Source organism: Lycorma delicatula, chromosome 1, assembly GCF_047948215.1.
Source record: "Lycorma delicatula isolate Av1 chromosome 1, ASM4794821v1, whole genome shotgun sequence".
In the NCBI taxonomy this organism is placed as follows: Eukaryota; Metazoa; Arthropoda; class Insecta; order Hemiptera; family Fulgoridae; genus Lycorma; species Lycorma delicatula.
In genome coordinates this window covers 85,853,051-85,873,775 of record NC_134455.1, presented here as the reverse complement: position 1 = coordinate 85,873,775, position 20,725 = coordinate 85,853,051, and the positions used below count along the sequence as shown (strand labels likewise).

The 20,725-nt window shown below is 28.9% G+C and overlaps 1 protein-coding gene across 4 annotated transcripts in view; it reads right to left on the bottom strand.

The window, feature by feature from the left end:
* The window catches only part of LOC142319784 (small ribosomal subunit protein eS26-like), a 37,710-nt gene extending 17,425 nt beyond the window's left edge, over positions 1–20,285 (bottom strand). Inside the window, exons 1-5 of one of the 4 annotated variants that reach the window (XM_075357479.1) lie at positions 20,089–20,285; positions 14,869–14,916; positions 8,834–9,011; positions 3,920–4,050; positions 538–564 (exon numbers count right to left, since the gene is read on the bottom strand). In XM_075357479.1, coding sequence (XP_075213594.1) covers positions 538–564; positions 3,920–4,050; positions 8,834–9,011; positions 14,869–14,916; positions 20,089–20,091 — 387 coding nt within the window. In that variant the 5' untranslated portion in view covers positions 20,092–20,285. Of the gene's footprint in view, positions 1–476; positions 565–3,919; positions 4,051–8,833; positions 9,012–14,868; positions 14,933–19,589; positions 19,744–20,088 lie in introns of those variants that run through there. The other 3 variants (XM_075357467.1, XM_075357482.1, XM_075357474.1) reach the window with 3 other exon arrangements.
* Positions 20,286–20,725: the final 440 nt, after the last annotated feature.

Sequence of the window (20,725 nt, the reverse complement as noted above, 5' to 3'; positions counted from 1 at the left end):
AATTTATTGAGATGCTTCCGAAGACCTGCAATACTAAGGGTGGCTCTACTTCTATTATACCAGCTATTATGTAAAGGTTAAGTAAACAATAATAAATCTGTTCATTGGCTTGCAAGCAGTGAAATGTTCATTACCCATAATTTTGGAAGCGTTTGATAGCATTTTATTCCAATTTTGGAAGTGTTTCATTCATTGGTTATGAAAACAATAGCAATCTTTTAAAAAGTTAAGTATTGTGAAAAAAGTATAAAGTATATTATTAAGCACTTAGTTTTCAACATATGCAAAATATAATACTGAAGCAGTCATAATTAACTTAGCATCTAAAACATATGTGCCTTAACTGACTAAATCAAAATCTGTTTCCAAAATGCCAAATAATTTCTACATTGGATAAAAGTTTTGATTTTCTGCAAAAATACAGAACAGGAAAAAGGAACTGCAAGAAGAAAGGTCTTACTCAAATAAGCTAAAGCTTTAAACTATGAAATACTGTTTATTAATAAAAAATATTAAGTTTCAAGTTCATTTTCTAACCTGGGCTCCACCCTGCCGCATCATTTCCTGAAAAACGGAAAGAAACAAATTAAAACAAATACACACAGGAAATCAGTAAGATTTAAGATTTACCTTCATTGTAAATTCTTAAAACTATATATTTAATTGTAAAAATGAATAGAAAATAGATTAAATAAAGAAAAATTATAATGAGCGTTAAAGGTAATATGCGCAAGTGCATTATAAAGTTATCCCATAAAAAAATGTATGTATTGCTCCAAGCTGTCTAAACCTATTGTACAATCCAACATTTTTTAAAAATTGTGATTATAAAACACAGTACTGAAGGAAAGGTTATATAAAATTCATAAAATTTTGAAACTGGTTTCAAAGTATGTAATGTATACATACATTACAGTAAATTCCTCCCATTACCTTATAAACAAAAAGAATAGTCCCACTTGTTTCAAAAATTTATTATCACTTTTAAATCTGTATAAAGATATTTCGATGATCAAAAAATATTTGAGATCTCTATATCTTACTACTGAATTAAAAATTTTAATTAATAAAAATTCATTTTACAAAAAATTGTCCAAATTACAGTAAATTTTTATAAAAACACTTCTGTTACGGTTTTTCTTTTGAATGAAAAATTACTTTGCTATACGCAATGAAGATAGAACAAAAGAAAAATATCTTATACGAAAATGTGTAACTGAAAAACTGAACAAAATTTATTACTTACACAACAACTACATTTATTAAAAAGTTATAATAGATTTTTGAAACAAGTGGGATAATTCTTTTCATTTAGTTGGTAATGGAAGGAATTTGTAGACTTTATTTTACATTCCATACTTTGAAAGAATTTTCAAAGAAGTTCACGACATACAAGACACCCATTTTAGTCCCAGAAAAACAGTAGCCATAAGATTCTTTACTGAACGTTCTTGTGTGAACTTCTTTGGTCTATATGATGAATGCTATCATCACATCAACTACAGTTACAATGCAAATAAACAATTCATATTTTCATAATGCCACAAAAATTATACGCTTTGGCAAGAGATTTTCCCTTGAGGGTGTCCATTAACATCTTCAGCACCCATCTGGCACAATTTTTTATACCCAATTTTTCATCCTAAACTTCATAAATCAAAGATCATAAAACATCAAAAAGACACAGTAAGGGTTAGTTTTATCAAATTTTTTTTTAAACCTTTTCAATCAAATCATCTGTTTTCACTGGCAGAGCCAAGTTCATTCTCCCTTTTTGAAATGAATAGTAAATAGTTATCTTTGGGTTACTCATATATTCTGCCCATAAACTTTACAAATCTGTCTGTTAATTTCAGCCTCAGTATTGTTTCTTGACATCAAAAATCAGGTTACTCTTCGTACTTCACACTCACAAATTGTAGTAGGATCACGAATTGTAGCACTCATTATAAATGGAAAAATATAAATAACAAAGAACAATTAAACTGCTGTTGCTAACAGCTGACTACCGATTGAAATAACTGGGCTACACAAGTGCCATCTGTTTACACCAATTACGTAGGAGTTAAATTCAAAACAAGACATTACTTTTTAAAAACACATCTTGTATAAAATGCAAAATTTAAAAATATTTTCAGAATTAAGGTCAAAGTATGTACATTAACAGTCCATGGTACGCATACTGTTTATGTATATCTAAACCATCAGAATGTTAAATTAATGATAAAATGGTTCTTAATTTCTAATTAATACAAAAACTGAACTGCTTTCAAAAAAATTTTACAATTAATGAAACATGAATGTCAGAAAAGCCCTTTTTCAAATGTTATGTGCCAATATCTAAATGGAGTTATAGAAACTGATGTGATGACTGATTTGTTGAGTATAACACAGAACATTAAACATTTTACTGAACAATGATAATGCAACAAACTTGCGAAACTCTGAAAATACTACTATATTACAAATAAAAAAGCTGACAAAAAAGTTGTAATACTTTCCTGGCATTGCTATTCTTACATAATGGAAAAATATGTACATGAAAAAAGTTATCTAAGATTTCTTTTTTTGGGGTAGAGATAATTTATGATAAAATCTTATAGTACAATTATCATTACATGTTTAAATAACCAAAAACATCACAGCTTTATTTCCCTTAATTTATCTACAGGAGATGTCTACAATATAACTGAAAAGTGCTCAATCATTTCAGAATGTTCTGTCAACAGATTTAAGTAATATCAGTGAATAGTATCAGTTGAAACATTTAATTTAATATAGATTTCAGTGTCGTGTATCTAAAAGGTGGTAATGATTTTGAAATCTGCTCAATAACAAGTAAAGACACTGTAGCAAATTGGTAAGATCTTAAATGTAGTTTGAAAATAACTAGTTTTACATTTGTAGTTTATAAAATATATAATAGATGTATATATCAATTGTTGAACAATCATCATCTGCAATTATTATTTTAAAAAGTCTATATAGTTATGAAATAAAATGTATTGACAGAATAACAAGCTGATACATATTGAATACTTAAAACTTATAAATACTATTTATTAATTGCTTTCAGTTTAGCAAAATAGTAAAAGAAAAGAGTTTTCTAACTCAAAAAAAGTTACAAACTGCTTCGTTTTAGTGCATTTGATGATATTTCAAAAATATATTATAATCCTCTCTGAAAAATTTCTAATATTTTTATTTAAAAAAAAAAATTTTAGGGGTAAAAATATTAAAACCCATCATACCAACATGCAGCTTGCATGATAAAAACTGAATTACTAATTTTCATTACATCACAAATGAATGCTTAACTCAAAACTTCTTTTAAAAAATAAAAAACTGTAACACAGTTTTTAGTTTCATACTCTGATTCTTTTAGTTATATCATACTCTCCTGTAAGATGTAACATCTTTCTGGATTGATTTTTTTTTAATATTGCTTGGCTCTGCCAAATAAATTTACCATTCATATTACTTACCTTCTTAGCAAATGCTTTTTATATTCCACAGTACTACATCAACCATTATATAGTTTTTGCTTTACTATAAATTGGACTAAAATTAACTGTGTCAATCTTGACCTGGATTGTTTCATACCTGACAATCAGATCATAGTTTTCATTACATTTAACTTCTTTCTTCATTTAATTGATATTTATTTTTTTATGAATTCATTGAATATCATGTTTTTATTGCTATTTATCAAATAATGGAACTGTGTGAACAGAGTTTGATAATAGTTTCATGAAGAAAATATTTTTTCTATTGTAAAGGGAGAATTTTTACAAGTGGAAAAATACCTCATGTACCTGCTGATATTGAAATATCAATATCATTCTTCCAGAAAAGTTAAAAGTTAGGAAAAAATCTGGTTCAATATATGATCCATTAAAATTATATTGAGACAACTTACCCGAGGATAGTTTCTTGTTGGAGGTGTTCTTATCTTTCTGGCTGCTTTTGATCTGTTCCTGACAACTTTTGAGTGAATAGCACATGACACACAGTAGTGAAGCTTAGCATACAACTTTGGCAGTTGATATTCTAAAAGAAAAAGAGTAATTCACAGTTACTTTTCTTTTTAAAATATGGTTTCATATATATTCATCTTCAAGTCATAAAAATTTTTACAAATTAATTAATTAAGATTGATAATTCTAAAATGATACTTTTAAAGCAATAATTTTTCTAAGCACCTGATAATAAAGAAAGGTAAAACAGATTCAAACAGACTGCCCACAATAAACTGCTATGTAAATACTAAGAGACAACCAGACAATGATGGACTAAGATTACTATACTAAGAATATACTTGAATAAAATCATACTAAAAGATTAACTGGGCAATGTTGTTGAATGGAAAACAAAATAAATCTACTAAAACTGAAACTTAAAGTCTAAACCTTTGTTAAAGTCTAGGTCTGGAATTCTATTTATTATAACTTTATAGTATTATATTACATCAATAATGAAAAAAGAATTGTACAAGAATAATACACCATTTAATAACATAATGCAAGGAAAATAAATTGATTTATTCCTAAACATACATATTTTATTTTAAAAAAACATTTACCAAAGTACAGTAAATAAATACATAAAAAATCTTAAATTAATAATATTTTTCGTTAGAATATTCCAATCTAAAAATTTAAAGGCATTTATCTTAGAATTCATCTGGCATCATAATTTATAATTATGTTCAAAACTATTCATTTTTTCTGAGCCTCTTTAAGCCAGGATAGCCCAACGCTTTAAGAACTAAAATGCTGTGCTTGTTACAATTTGCTTTGAACTAAAACTTAAACATAATGTATCAAGGATATTTTCTCTATTTACCTTATTCACTAAGATATGAATAGTAAGTGTTCCAATGAAATCCCTAGAGAATAAGGCTATATAAATTATGCATAAGTAAACTTTGTTTTATTCAACTAGTTAGATAAAAATTTTGAACATAACGTTGTCATGCTTTAGTGTAATTTCAGTAGTTTCTTTGTTACATCAATTATGTTGTTTTTGAAGCATAAGAGCATTTTAATATTATAGACATTTAGTGTACAAATCTTGCAAATTGCAGATAACAAGATTATTTGAAATTTCTACAGTCTCCCTTAGTCATCATGTTAAGATCAAATTTCAAGAGATTTATAGGAATCTAAATGGCCTAGTCAAATATCCCAGTTAATTGTTGAAGTTCTTCACGATATGAAAGAGTGCTTGCTAAACCTCTGAAAAGGCTGCCATCACAGATTGGACTACCAACAGCTGCTGCTTTTGAGGCTATGAAGAATTAAAAATTTGATACTGACACTGTATTGCTCATAAACTGAAAGCGCTTGACGATAAAAGATATTTATAGTATTGTTGTTAGTTGTGAAATTTTACGATGAAAATAAGTTGGATTGCTTTATTTTGCAACATTTAGTTTTCCTAGGATGACTAAGAGTACAGTCTAGCAGTTAAATAGAACAGGTGAAAATCCTACTACTTTTCATGAACAATTATTACAAAACATAAACTGTGTTTATTAAAACTGCTGTTGACACTTCATGTAATAGACCTCTTTTTAAACAAAACTGTAGATGCAAATATCAAGAACTACTTCTAACAACTTATTTTAATGCAAGGGGAAAACAAAAGAATACATTCATTTCAGGAAAATGGTGAGTTTGGCAAGATGCTAACTGTCATACTACCAATGAAACAAACACCATGTTGTGAGGATTTTTGGTCATTATTTGATCTCAAAAGACTTGTAAGCTCCCACGATCACCTGATCTTATCCACCAGATGTTTTCTTTGGGTATATTTTAAAAGTGTATTTTTTCTTAAAACGCTTAATACTTGACTTACTAAAACTAAAATCAAAAGTGAAATTTTAAATATAAGTGAGATAACTTTAAAAAAGTGGGTGGAATTGTCAAGAAACAGGTATGAGTCGGCATCCAGATTAAAAGAAGCACTTTCAATATTTACTGTGAAATTAAGGATAAGAATTAAAATACTTCTGTAATTTAGCTTATACAGTTATCATAAAAGAATAGTGCGGTTTTGAACATTGTTTAAATTAAAACAGAATTACTTACAGTTTATGTTTTTTATTTTTCAAATTTGTCGTCTCAAACTTTTTTAACATAATTAATCAATTTCAATATGTGCGCCTTTAGTCGCTTGACAAATGTCCAAACGATACTCAACTTCTCTCCAAACATTAGTTAACATTTCTTCGTTAATGGTTGTCATTGCTTCATTAATCCTGTTTTTTAAGTGGTTTAGGTCGTGAATTTTTTGTGTATAAACAACGCTTTTGATGTACCCCCACAAGAAAAAATCGCAAGGTGTTAGGTCTGGACTCCTTGGAGGCCAAAGTATGGGTCCTTGCCGACCTATCCATCGATCTCCAAATTTTTCGTTCAAAGCGTCCGTGAGCATTGCATTGAAGTGCGGGGGAGCACCATCTTGTTGGAAATGAAGTTGATGAATGTTTTCGAGTTCATCCTGCTGAGGAAAGCAATAATTGCTTAACATGTCAAGATACAGAACTCCATTAATTGTTTTATCAGCAAAGAAGAAAGGCCCTATTACACAATTTTTCATCACACCACACCAAACATTAACTTTTTAGGCGAATCACGTTGTTTCTCAATAACTTGCGTGTGGGTTTTCAGAGCCCCATATTCGTGAATTGTGTCTGTTAACACATCCATTCACATGGAATGTAGTTTCGTCTGTAAAAATTATATCATCTAAAAATGATTAGTTGTCACTTATTCTGTCCAACATTTCAACAGCGAAATTGTTTTACACCATCATCGGCGTTTCAATTCCTGCAGTATCTGGATTTTATAAGCGTGTAATTTTAGTTTTTTATGTTAAACTTTGTGAACTGTTGATTTTGGAATACCTAATTCGACACTTCGACAGGGGATGGACTTCCCAGGACTTCTAATTCCCGATTGTCTAATTAGTTCAACCGTTTCATCTGGTACACTTGGTCTGCCGGTTGATTTCTGTTTCTTAACTGATCCAGTTTCTTCGAATTGTTTGAACCAACGTGTTATGTTATTTTTGTGTAGTGGATCTCTTCCGAATTCACGTCGAAACGTGCGTTGAACTAAAATTACGGATTTTAATTCACCCATCAATAAAACACACTTTGCTTTGTCTTTATCCGAGAACATAGTAACTCACTAAACTCACCGCAACAACAATACAAGAACTGACGTTGTGGTTACAACTGCTGATAAACAAACTTTTGGGTTGGAGGCTTTCAGGGATACCAATATAACATCTAGAAATTTTCCTACAATCTTCCTATGAATTACTGAAACCGCATCATTCTTTTATGATAACCCTGTTTTATGAAAAAACAGATAAACACAATCAAAATTCACTGTACTTCTTAAACATCTATACTTCCACCATTTTTTTTTTAAATTTTAGTATTAAAAAGAAAATAAAAATTATTAAAAGACATTTTTTCCAACATATTTGGAAAGGTGGTAAAAGTGACAACCCAAACTATTAAATTAATGAATATTTTTTTTAAAGTAATTGTTAAAATTATAAGTTTATAATTATGTAGATTTAATTGGTTTTGAAACTAACATTATTATTACAATTACATATGCCAGGGGTATAGCAATTTTCATTTTCAGTTAATATACCATCTGGGTAATTACAAATCTTAATTATGGATCATATATAACCACTTACTAACCTTGTGCATTCAGAAGGAGGGGATGTATTGCATGCAATTTTAACTATTTAAAATTAACAGTACTAGTTTGGTGTTTAATTACAGGCATAAATTAGAATTACAGATTAGGCCAGAATTGGTTAAGTAAGCTAAATATTCTGGGTTCTAAGAAAGATGATGAATTGCATCCTTCTAATCTGATGGTTCCACACTAAAATATCTCAGGTAGTAGAATCCTGGAAATTGAAGTGTGTGAAGTAAAGAGAGATGCCAATACCATCTTCAACTTATGATGCTCTTATCTCATATTTACAGATAAGGCTCAGTGATCAAATTTTACTGACTTATTAATACACAGATAAAGTTAGTTTTATGAAAATTTGAGTTTTTAGTATATCTTCCTTTTGAATTACTTCAGTTTGAATATAACCATTTTTACACAACTCAAGTATTTAGAAGCTTCTAAAAAGTAAGGATATGACTACTTGGTGTCAAACTTTTCCAGAACTAAAAAAATAAAATTGAACTATATCCCCACAGTATAGGCCAAAATGTGCTCCAGACATAAAATACAGTATGTTTTATGATTATTAATATGACTTTTGTCTGAACCTGATATCTACTAAAACTTCTCCACACACATCAAAAAAGAGCAAAATTGGCTATGTACCCATATAAAATTGTCGCTTAAAAAAATATGAAACATTCTTAAAATACAATAATCGCCTCTTTTCAACTCTCTAAGTACAGTAAGACTATGAAAAAAAAAAATGTTACTAGCACAGCATTGTTTTAATTTTGATTTGGTGTGGATTGATCCAGTAAATGATTGCATAGTAAAATCAAATACTGCACCATTCTATTTAGAATAAAAATATATACAATGTTAATTTTAATGTATTTCTTGAATTAACACCTCTTTGTCTTTCTTCCAATCCATTATGAAATTTTGGTTATTTTACAGAAACTGAATAGTTTCTGCATGACTGGTATTTAGTCCTTCTTCCAAAATTTTTTATGGTAATTTTTGTTCATTCATTCACACTGCACACTTGAACATAATAGTGCACAATAATCCCTACACAACTCTCTACATCTGTGAACACTCTGCTACACAATACTTACGATTATAAAAACTAGCTTCAGTGATATCTCTAACAGCAGCAGCTTCAACTATATTACGAATGACAAACTTCTTGATTGCTTTGTCTTTTGGAACACATCTAGCACAATTTGTACAACGGACTGGATTAACATGGCCACGCCCATGTTTGGAACGTCCACCATTTCTTCGCTTCTTGGTCTGAAAAAAACAAAAAAAAACAATTTATTATTATAGTTCAGTATTATGGTTTATTTGTTTTGACAACATAAAAACCACCTTCAAATTTTAATTATAATAGTCCTTTACATAAAGTTGAATTTTTTCATGTTATTTGAAATCTCTAATTATATCAATAATTGCAAACATAAATTTAGACACCTGATTGATATTTCAATGTCAATTGACTGACTTTGAACAGCAATAGAAACCGGCAATTTTATATTGTATGAACACTAAATAAAAAAATTAATTTGTCAGCATAAAAACTCATGTCTTTTGAAACATTTGATAAAAAAAAAAGATTTAAAAAATATGATAAAATAAGAGCTTCAATTTTTTTTATATCATAAAAAACACAGTCAACAGTTACAAACATTTTGTGACATCATATTCACTTCTAAAACAGTGCACAGTTCTAGAAATGTAGTGATTTATGATGTAAACAGTATCAGAAATATATAAGTAATCATCTTAATCAATAATTTAATATAGTATCTTACAAATAATATACACATAATACAGAATTTTTTTTACTACCTTAGATAACAATTTATTAGACAAAAAGAGTAAATAACATATGGCCAAACACTACTGAAACATTGAACAAATATATATATAATAATCTACAGTTTCACATCAATTTTTTTTTAATTATACAGACAGCTGGTTCTCATGTATTAGAGTGACATCACCATGATCCTTTCCCAAAACAAAAAGCACTTAAGAAAATGCTACATAAAATCTACAACTAGACTTCGATCATTAAAATGTTTTGTAAAGTTTTTTGAAACTTTTTCTCTTTTCTAAAAGAAAGTCATATCACTTTAATACACGATAACTAGTCTGTATATATGGATTGGAGCCAAAAAAATATTTATAAATAAATATAAACAGTTAAATAATGTCAAAGAAACCAAGATTTGGAAAAAAAATTTAATTTGATTATAGTCTCTTTATTTTGTTCTATTTTTATTTTAATAACAAATAATAATGAAAGGTGACATAATAATTATTGAGTTCCAAAAAAATTGTTTAACTATAAGTTATTCAGATTTTAACTGATAAAACATAAATATTACAAGAATTAAAAGACATCCATAGTTAATACAAGATACTTAATAAAACTGTTTGATAACACACACATGAACAATCAATCATAACTTATTTTTCTGGTAAAAAAGGCTACAATGTTTATTAAATAAATAATAAGTTCCATAACAGAATTACAAATGTTCTGATATATATGTTATATAATAATATATATAAAACATATACAAGTTATATAATTACATTTATTTATTATATATATTTTGTTATACAGGTGGTCATAAAAGAATGATAGGGGGTTTTAGTAGCTCATTTCAAGGTATTCTGAAAAATTATGTTGGTGGCACTAAAATCCTCCATCTGAAAAAATGTGTGTGTAACAGTCACTTTAATCACTACAGCAATATTACTGCTGAGTGATATGAAAAGGAACCATCACAAGAAATCAATATATGACACTGGTTCAATTAGTTCAAAGAGAGCAGGATGTTTTCAAACAGAAATCATGGAAGGCCAACAGTATCATAAGAAAATGTTAAATGAGTTACATAACCTGCAATCATAATAAATCCATTATTCATCAATGTCTTGAGTTACAAATTCTAAAAATAAGCATTGATAAAGTTTTACATAAAAGATACTCTTGTATTCAAGCAAAATTCAGCTACTGCAAAAATTAAAACCATTTGATACAGAAATATGTTCCACTTCTCAGTTGAAATTTTTGTCAAAATTAGTAATTTTTTAAATGATGAGATTTCTATAAATGAAGCTACTTTTTGTCTTAGCGGATGTGGTAAAAGATACAACTCACAAATATGGAGATCTGAAAACCGATGTAGTTTCTGAGAAAGCATGTGACATTATTATAAGTTAATGTTTAGTATGATTTAATGAAAAATCATGTAATTGGATCATTTTTCTCTATTGAAAAGATTATTAATGGACACTACACTTTAATGCATTAATTAGCCATACTCTGAATGAAAAATTTGCAAAGGTGGATAGGCTGAGAAGGTCCTACCCAGTAAGTCCAAATAATCGCAACTTTCTTTCTTGTACAGCTACATTAAAAACATTGTTTATTTATAAAAATTATGTAACCTGAATCACTTAAAACAAAAAATTAAGGAAGAAATTACAACCACTACAGAAGATATATATTACATCATGTATGGGTAGAAAGTGAATATCGATTGGTCAATTGCCAGGTGATGAAGGGTGAGTATATTGAAATTTATTCAATACATTTGAGTTTGACAAATAAAACTATATAATTTAAGTATTTCAGTTTTTATTTAATTCATATTTTAAACCCCACCATTCTTTTAAGATGACCCTGCAGTTTATAAAAATCTGATATTTATCAACAAACAAAACGCAGACGGGCTTAATCAGACATTCAATCATTTCAGATTTGTAAATAAACAACCACTAGATAAAGGAGTAGCCATACAATTATGGTAAAGCAATATTGGAATAATCTGATGTTCAGATTATATATAATAAACTTATGAATACTGAATTGAAATAATATTTCACTAACATCTACTTTTTACTAGTATAATTATCAATCACACAGGTCAAAATTAAATCACAGATTACAAATGGAATTTGAAAGTTGCTTGTAATCTGATAACTGATTTTTATGTTTTTTGTGTGCTAATTTCAAATATGGTCACTGCGTTTACTGTCACGTAAGAATTTCTCACAATACTAAAAAATGAAAATAGAAAAAAGGCATATTGTATATATATTTCTTGTGGAAAATGTTTATTTATAAAGAAAGTAATATAACTTAAGAAAGGATTTTTTTACATTTTCTTACCGCTACAAAGACTTTTACTGCCTTTTTCTTTTCCTTTCAACACTTCTCAGGCCACGTTTTCTGTTGTAGTCAGCTTTCGGATCGTCTCTATGGATGCACCAACAATAGTCTGCGATCATGTTCACAATCCACCTTCCCTGATATCTGCATTCCATTTCCTTTATATCTTTGTGAAATTTTTCACCCTGTTCATCACTTACACACAAAGATTTTCTAGGAAGTAATCAATATGAGAATGCAGAAAATGTACCTTCAAGCTCATTGAACAACCAAAGTCTTGGAATTTCATTAATATATTTTCCAGTATACACTTAAAATTTAGGACCTTATTGTTCCCAACAAATTTCTTTACAACTTCTTTAAAAGCACTCCATACTTGTTTTTCAATGTCCTCAATTTTGGTTTGAAAGACTTTACCTTTAAAAAGTTTATGAATATATCTGGACCAGTGAAAATACCTTCTTCCACTTTGGCTTCTGATAGTAGTGGAAGCCTACGGCATATGTGTTTAAAACACTTTACTTCTTTAGGTAGAGTCTCTACAAATTGTTTCATCAATCCCAGTTTGATGGTAGGAGGACTTTCATGGATCAACCAAACTTTCCCGTATTACACTTTTGCTCCCAGGTTCTAATAATAGCCTACATGGCCATTCTTTTCTGGCTCAATGTTCTTTCTTGACCCAACTGTCCCATTCACACAAAAAGCAGGGATATTTGGTGTATCCTTCCTGCTGCCCAATAAACATAGAAATTACTTTAAGGTCACCACATATTATCCATTCATGATTGCAATATTTCAGTTAGCACAGAAATAATTCTAAATTCTCATAGCATTCTTTCAGATACACGAAGTGTCCTATGGGCACTGAAGCATATTTTTTGCAATTATGAAGAAAATAACAGCTTTGAAGCTTCTTTTGGATGAGTCAATAAACAGCCTACATTCATTCACATCATACTTTATGTTCAACTGCTCCATTACACCATGAACATTTTTAATTAATTTTCCATCTTCAAAAAAGTATGTAGTAAAGACTTTTTCTCTGTTTCTGTACAATGAGAAAAAAGTGCCAAAGATGAGTAAGTTTTTTTTTCTTTTAATCTGGACCCTAAAGGTTATGCTGAATATTTAGGAAGATTTAAATCTCTGACCCAGTCATTCAGTTCATGCTGTGAAAGAAGTTGTGGTTCGGAACTACTAGTAATAAAATCAACATCATCATTACAATCGTCATCATCCTACAACTCTGTTTTGTTGTTCAGTATATCTTCCAGTTTTTCTGGAATTAAAGGTACAGGTACACCAGGGCTATGAGGTACTGCCAAATAACAATTTTGATACACAATTTCTTTCTTATTTTTTAGATTGAATCCTTGTACATTACAAGAACAAAAATAGCAACAATCACTGTGATTTTGTGGTTCTCTACAAATCATTGGTACTCCAAACTGAAAAGACTTTTTCTTACCTTTTGTCCATTTGCATAGTTCTTCCACACAAGTAGAACAAACTGTATGAGGGGCCCAAGTTTTATCTTTACCAAGTTTTACCCCAAAATAGGCGTAGCAGAATTTTTTAACAAAGCCTGTAATATTTCTCTGTTGTTTCTTCACCACAAACTCCCAGCAAATGTAACAGAAGCTATTGGTGAATTAACATAACCCCTTGAAGCCATTTCGAAATACAAAAACACAAGTACAGCACAAATAAAGTAACTTCGAAAAATAAAAGAAAACTAAAACACTATAGAAGGTTTAGAAAACTATTTAGCCCAAGCAAAACCTTTCAACAGAATTTTCTAATTGCATTGATTTATTTTTATTTCAGTAAGGGGAGTAGGAATGAGTGAATGATTACCTTATCTAATAGCTTGACAAAAATAACTTAACTCACTCTAATTAATCATATTACATCATCTTATTTATTAGTCACTCATCTTACTGAATCAAACCGCAATTTTGAACACTACTTGTAGACATTCCATATAACCAAACTAATAATAAAGTAACAAAAAAATGTAACACAGGCCTAATTTATTATTCAACATTTTATAAATAAAATATAGTGATTATCAATTTTGAGAATATTAAATGAATTGATTTAGAGAAAAAATGGTACGTCATGAAATTTTTTTGACTACTTTTCCTGAAACCAGCACACAAAAATCTATAAGAATCAGTTATTAGTTTTGAAACAACTTTCCCATTGTTGACCCGTGTTATTAATTTATGCAAACAAAAATTATGTTATTTTTTGTTTCTAAAACTAAAACAAGTGTTGTCAATGTTTATTAAATACACCTAATTGTTCCAAATTTTTATACTTGCAGGGAATGGTAAATCAATCACATAAAAAAAAGTATGGGTACTTACGTATTAACGCCACCGCAGCTACAGCTTTATTTAAAAACAAAGTAGTCAATCGGATTTCGATGGAAAATGGGCCGATATAGAGTTTAACATAAATGAATAAATATTTATTTTATAAATATAATTAACCAAACTTAACCTACGCTCGCTAACCTTGACTAATTAACACCATAATTTTTTGAGTATTTATTTAATAAATTCAGTAATTATTATTGCAATTTGATTATTTAAATAATAAATGATTGTAATTACTGAATTGACGTAATTACAATCATTTATTATTTAAATAATCAAATTGCAATAATAATTACTGAATTTATTAAATAAATACTCAAAAAATTATGGTGTTAATTAGTCAAGGTTAGCGAGCGAAGCGAGCGTAGGTTAAGTTTGGTTAAATTATATTTATAAAATAAATAAATATAAATAACCATTTATATTCTGTTTTGAATCTGTTTCGGCCCATTTTCCACCGAAATCCGATTGACTACTTTGTTTTTAAATAAAGCTGTAGCTGCAGTGGCGTTAATATGTAAGTACCAAAGTTTGACAGTATAAAAAAATAAAAAAAAAAAAAAAAATTGCTAACCAGTAAAGAATATGCTCCATTGTAGTAGAGGTTATCCCAGAGTCCAGTCTGTACACAGTCAAACCTATAAATTAGAAGTCTTGTAACATCTGTCTTTGAAGATTCAAGAATTTCATGAATATAAAACACCACACATATAAAAAAAATCCTAGCACAAATAAACTCAAATTTGAAAGTCAAAGTAACAGGAATGGGGCAGCAAAATATAAACGTACAACTGTAATAAATATAATGGTAAAAAAAAAAAAATATATATATATATATATATATGTATACAAAGGTATTCAAATGAAAACGCACAACAATGGAGGTTTAACAGTGAGCAAACAACATTAGACTACAATAATCTATATTTGCAATTAAATACAAGTTGACAGAAACTCATAAATGAAAAGTGAAATATTGTAAAGGTCAAAACAAGTTTTGGGAATACTTATAAACAGGTAAATTATGAGGTTACATAAAGTCAACATCAAAGAATATATGACATCACTTATATGAAATTTTAACTGTCAAAAAAAAAATACCACCAATTCTAAGGTTAATAAAGATTTTGGACTAACAATAATTTAATCGTTCTTTGTACGGTTGTAGGCTAATGAATGAATTCAATTTTTTTTCAAAGGATAATAAATGAATACTAAGCTAATACAGACATATCATCTTAATTCTTTTTGATTCAATCACAGCACTTGATTTTGTAGAAATGATCCAAAATTTAATTAAAAAATCTCATCAAATCAAGATAACAGGCAATAGCCATAAATGGGTCAACACTTTTCCAGTGGAAATCAAAGGTCTATAGATAATAAAACAGTACCTAAAAAAGATTACACTTTATAGATAGGCAAGATGAAATACAGTTTAACTTTTATAGAATAATAAAATATTTACAACTTGCTTTTTAAATAGCTGAAAATACAAGTTGTGATCAAAAAGTACCCAACCTTAATTTTTACTGCAGTAATAAACTGCAGCATGGAGGGACTGCCATAGAATATGAACTTCACTCATATTGCTTGCATATGATTAACTGTTTTGCTGCCACTGCAACCAGTTTCTGTTCAGCAGCCATGAAATTAAACATGTGAGTGGTGATCATGTTCGTTGCCATTAAAATGACTGAACAGATTGATCAGAAAATCTACATTATATTTTCTCAAAAGATACACAGGTAGACACAATAAGAAAGGTTCAAACAACTTTCAGTGAAAAAGCTATGGGTGTTACACAGATTAAAGAATGGTATCGCAGTTTCCAAGATGGCCAAATGTCTGTCAAAAGTAAAACACTGACAGACCTTCCACAAGCAAAAATCCCTAAAAATCGAACATGTACAACAGATGCTGATGAATGATTGTTGAATAACAATTAAAGAGCTTGAAGATGAAGCAGGAATTTCATTTGGCTCGGTGCAATTAACTTTACAGATTGGGAAGTGGCACATAACAGCTATTTTGACCCAAAGCTTCTTATTAATGAACAAAAGGAAAAGCACATTTCAAATGTGCTAATAGTGATTTTGGAAAAAATAATAACCAGATGAAACTGGGTCTACGGCTATGGCCCTGAAGCAAAGGCACAGTCATCTCACTGGAAAACTCCAAGCTTGCAGCAAAAGAAAGCCAGACAATCATGAAGCAACATTAAAGTCATGTTGACAGTTTATTTTTATTATCACGGCATGGTTATTCATGAGTATGGACCTTAAGAACAAAGTTTCAATCAAGAGTACTACATAACTGTTTGTTGCCAGAGACCACAACTTTGGAAAAATTACGATCAGAAAATTCATCAAGACCACGCTCCAGCTCATACATCAAAACTTACCCAGAGATACTTGGCAAAACACAGGATTGAACAACTTGAGCAGGTTTTTTACTCATCATCAGGGCTTCCTGCAATTTTTGAATCTTTCCTAACCTTGAAATTCTACTTAAGAGATTTAGTCACAGAAAAGAGATCAAGAGAAATGCGACAAGAGAACAAGTCACTAAAAATGACTTAAAAAGTCTTCCAATAATGGAAACATCACTGGGATAAGAGTGTTAATCAGAAGGGACCTACTTTGTTGGGAAAAAGTCATTAAACTGAACAGGTTAAATATTTCTACTTTATACTTTTTGATCACACCTTGTATGCTTCAGAAAATCTTTTCAGGACTATAAATTATTTAGACCGTTTCTCATTGAATGAAGTAGGCTTCATCTTAAGATGATTAGAAAATTAATTTATTAAATGTCAAATAAAATATATGATCTATGTAATGTTCATTCATTTAGTTTGTTATTTTTCTCATTTGTTACGTTCATAAATTTTGTATAAGTAATTATGTGAAGTGCATCATTTTATGAGATGTGTAAAATTTGTACAGACTAGTTGGACTAAATACTACACAACTAGACAACCTACAATAATAGATCACAAACTACATGTAATATTAGAATTAACCTGGGCTAATCACCCAATAAAAACACGACATATTAAGATAGTGGTAAAGTATAAATCAGTTTTAAAAGCAAAAATTCTTGCGTACAGAAAGAAGTGGTACTTCAATTGTTTTTATCAAAATACTATTTAAGTAAATTATATCTAGAGTATAAAATAATGTACTCCAATCAAAAACTATTTTTACTAAAAGATGGTACCAAGAGGTTTCAGACTAGGGAGCTGGTATTAAGTACATAATACAACTCTATGTTTTCTGTCAAAGACTGCATTTATTTGAAAGCTGTGTAAGTAGATTGTGTCATCATGGTGTATTAGAAAATTTCTAATTTTTCCATAATTTTGTTTTTCAATCACACTGAAAACCAGCATGTACTTTTTTTTTTATTTCAGACTTACAGGAAGTCATATTTGGTCTTTGCGAGTGCAAGCTCTCCCACGATGATTGTAGATTTATCTTGGATCATAGCGACAAACTCTACCTATGATTACCCTAACGTGAAATTTAGACTGTCCCTATCAATAATTTGAAGTTCACAGTAAATATCATTGGATATCAGTAAATTTAATGGATATCACACAGAAGTACAAACAAAAGGTTATAAAACTAAGCATACAGGGCTGAACATCTGTTCACAATATAACTTCGCAGACTGACTGGCAAGATTAGGAATAATGTTTTATTTAAGTTTTGTCATTAAATATCATCCAGGAACTTTCTGATACAATCTCATATTATTTTTTTTAAATTAATACGATCTTGGCTTAATAAGATTAAGCCAAGATCAACTTAACCCTGAGGTTATACTGCCAAATGCTCAACCAGTCTTAAAAGTACCATTAGCAGAGATTTCTCCCACAGACAAAGTAATCACACATTATACAAAATATATGTATCAACCATGTCTCCTACATGAATCTAATTTAATCAATTAAATAGTATAATTTATTATCAGGTCCATCTGGCCCTGATAGACTTTAAGAAAGTTATAATTCTGTAACCTTATTAAAGAACTTTTATTAACATATTATTGACACTCTTATATTAATTTCATAGAATAACATAAATGGTAATTGTGGATTATAATAGCCTCACCTGTGATTTTGATGCAACTTGAAATATATATTATTTTTAGTCAAAATTTAATAATAAAACTGAAATTAACTACTACATAAGAATTATTCAAGTGTGCCATTCAAACGTTTGTGATAATGGTAAATTTGGATTTTACTCTGATAAGAATTTTGATAAATTTTGAAACATGATATTTAAAACCAAACTCGAACATAAAATTACTAGTATTATTACATGCAGAATCATTACATACAAGCTATGCCCTTTGGAAGTTGTGTAATACTGGCAACACTGAGTTATGCTCACCTCACCTTCTACTTTAATTACATTTGAAACGTACATTATTAATGTCAATGTTTTGTTATATTTTAATATCAAAATAAATGTTACTTTAAATCAATCACAGCAGACTGTATGTAAAATTAAGCATTCTGTATTTAGAAGTAGCGCACTGCATATTCAAAACAAACACATTACCTGCCTCACTCATGGTTACTGCAGTCAAAAGCTAAAAAATAAATTACCTCCAAGTAAAATATTTTACATCTCCAATTACTGGGTTAAAAAAATTATTTGTTATTTGTAAATAATAAAACATAATTATTTATTGTTTAAAATTTGGTGAAAGAAGTTGCAAGAGATGCGTTTTAATATGGTGCATACAGCAACAGTAAATGGATAAAAATTAGCATCACTTATCCTATTCTATTAAGAATTTAATTAATATATATACTTAAACTTTCACCAAATTCAGAGTCAATCATAATGGTAATCCTGACTCGAATTCACCAAACAGTGAATTTTATAACTTAGACCATATTTAGAACAGTCAAAATTATAAATGTTTAACTATTGGTACTATTATACTTTCAAGAAAAACACAATAAACTGTAGATATAGAATAAATTATGATACAATCACATATGGAATCCTCAATAAACAATGTAAATCTTAGGTGAGGTTTAAACCTCAGTAGTTTGGCTTATACCGTCTGTGAGAAAATATTTAACCAATTTATTTCATATTTCATCCAAAAAAATTTAATTACTGTCCCAGAAATTAAGTTGAGTAAAAGTAATGTAAAACAATTTCAAATGTCCTATAATTCCAAGAAATTTGAATTTTTTCAAAAAGATATTTTCAGAATACAATGTAAATTTATATGGCACGATGTTTACAGTAATAATAACAAACTTACATATTATTTATATTATTACACTTTTTAACAATCATTTTTGCAGTTGTATTACATGCTGTCTAAACATATTTCAATAAGAAAATAACTGACCATAAGTGGATTAAGTAAACAATTACTTAATTTTAAGTCGTATTATTTCAAAATTAATTTAAGTAAAAATTATCTACATCATGTGAACTGCGAGATGAAGCTAAAAACGACAAGGAAACATTACATAACCCTAAAATAATTTTAAAAATCCAGTCTAATTAGTACGTAACGACAGAACTACATTCCTTTTTCCCGTACCATAAAAAAATATATCTACATATAAAGAACTAATAATTTAAATTTAAACTCTTTCGAAAATGGTAAAATAAATTTGCTAAGGGACAAGCGAGATTAAAATTCCATTATGGAATTTTGTTTCATAAAATTAAAAATCTTCCATTAAGAAAAAGGAATAAAATAAAAATTATTACGGTACGAATTAAACATTTTAAAATTAAGATCACATTACCATATTCAACAGTCGCAGATCAACTAACAGAAGACTGAACCACCAAAATGGACTACTACACCGTACTAACTTTCAGATCGCTAACTGCACTTGGTTATTAACTTCTTCTTTTTTTTTATAAAGGTTTAATTATAAAAATATATATTAAATTATAAGCTATTATATATATATAATAGCTACTTATGGTATATATCTTAGCTACTTTATGGTATAATATGTTAAATGATAATAATATATTTTAGCCAAAAGCATTTTGATATTAAGTTGAATATAGTAGCCCTTCGGTTTAAACCGTGAAGCCCGGTATATAATGAGATTGTATAATTTTGCCACGAGAAGGAGAAACGACTACGTAAATGGCTGTGTCATGAAGGAGTTTTTCCTAAAATGAAATTTCTCGTATCATAATTACTAATATTGAGAAGTAGGCGAATTCAATTGTAGTTCTATGGCTTCAATAGCCACAAGTGGCTTTACCTCTAAAACGTTTTGTCTTTTACAGTGTTGTTAGGGGAAACATTACAAAACAACATAAAATATTGTTATGTTTGTCATGAAATATTAAAGATAAAAATCTGAATACTAATTTATCTCCACAGTGTCCTATAAGTTCCATACATAGGAAAAATAAAAATTT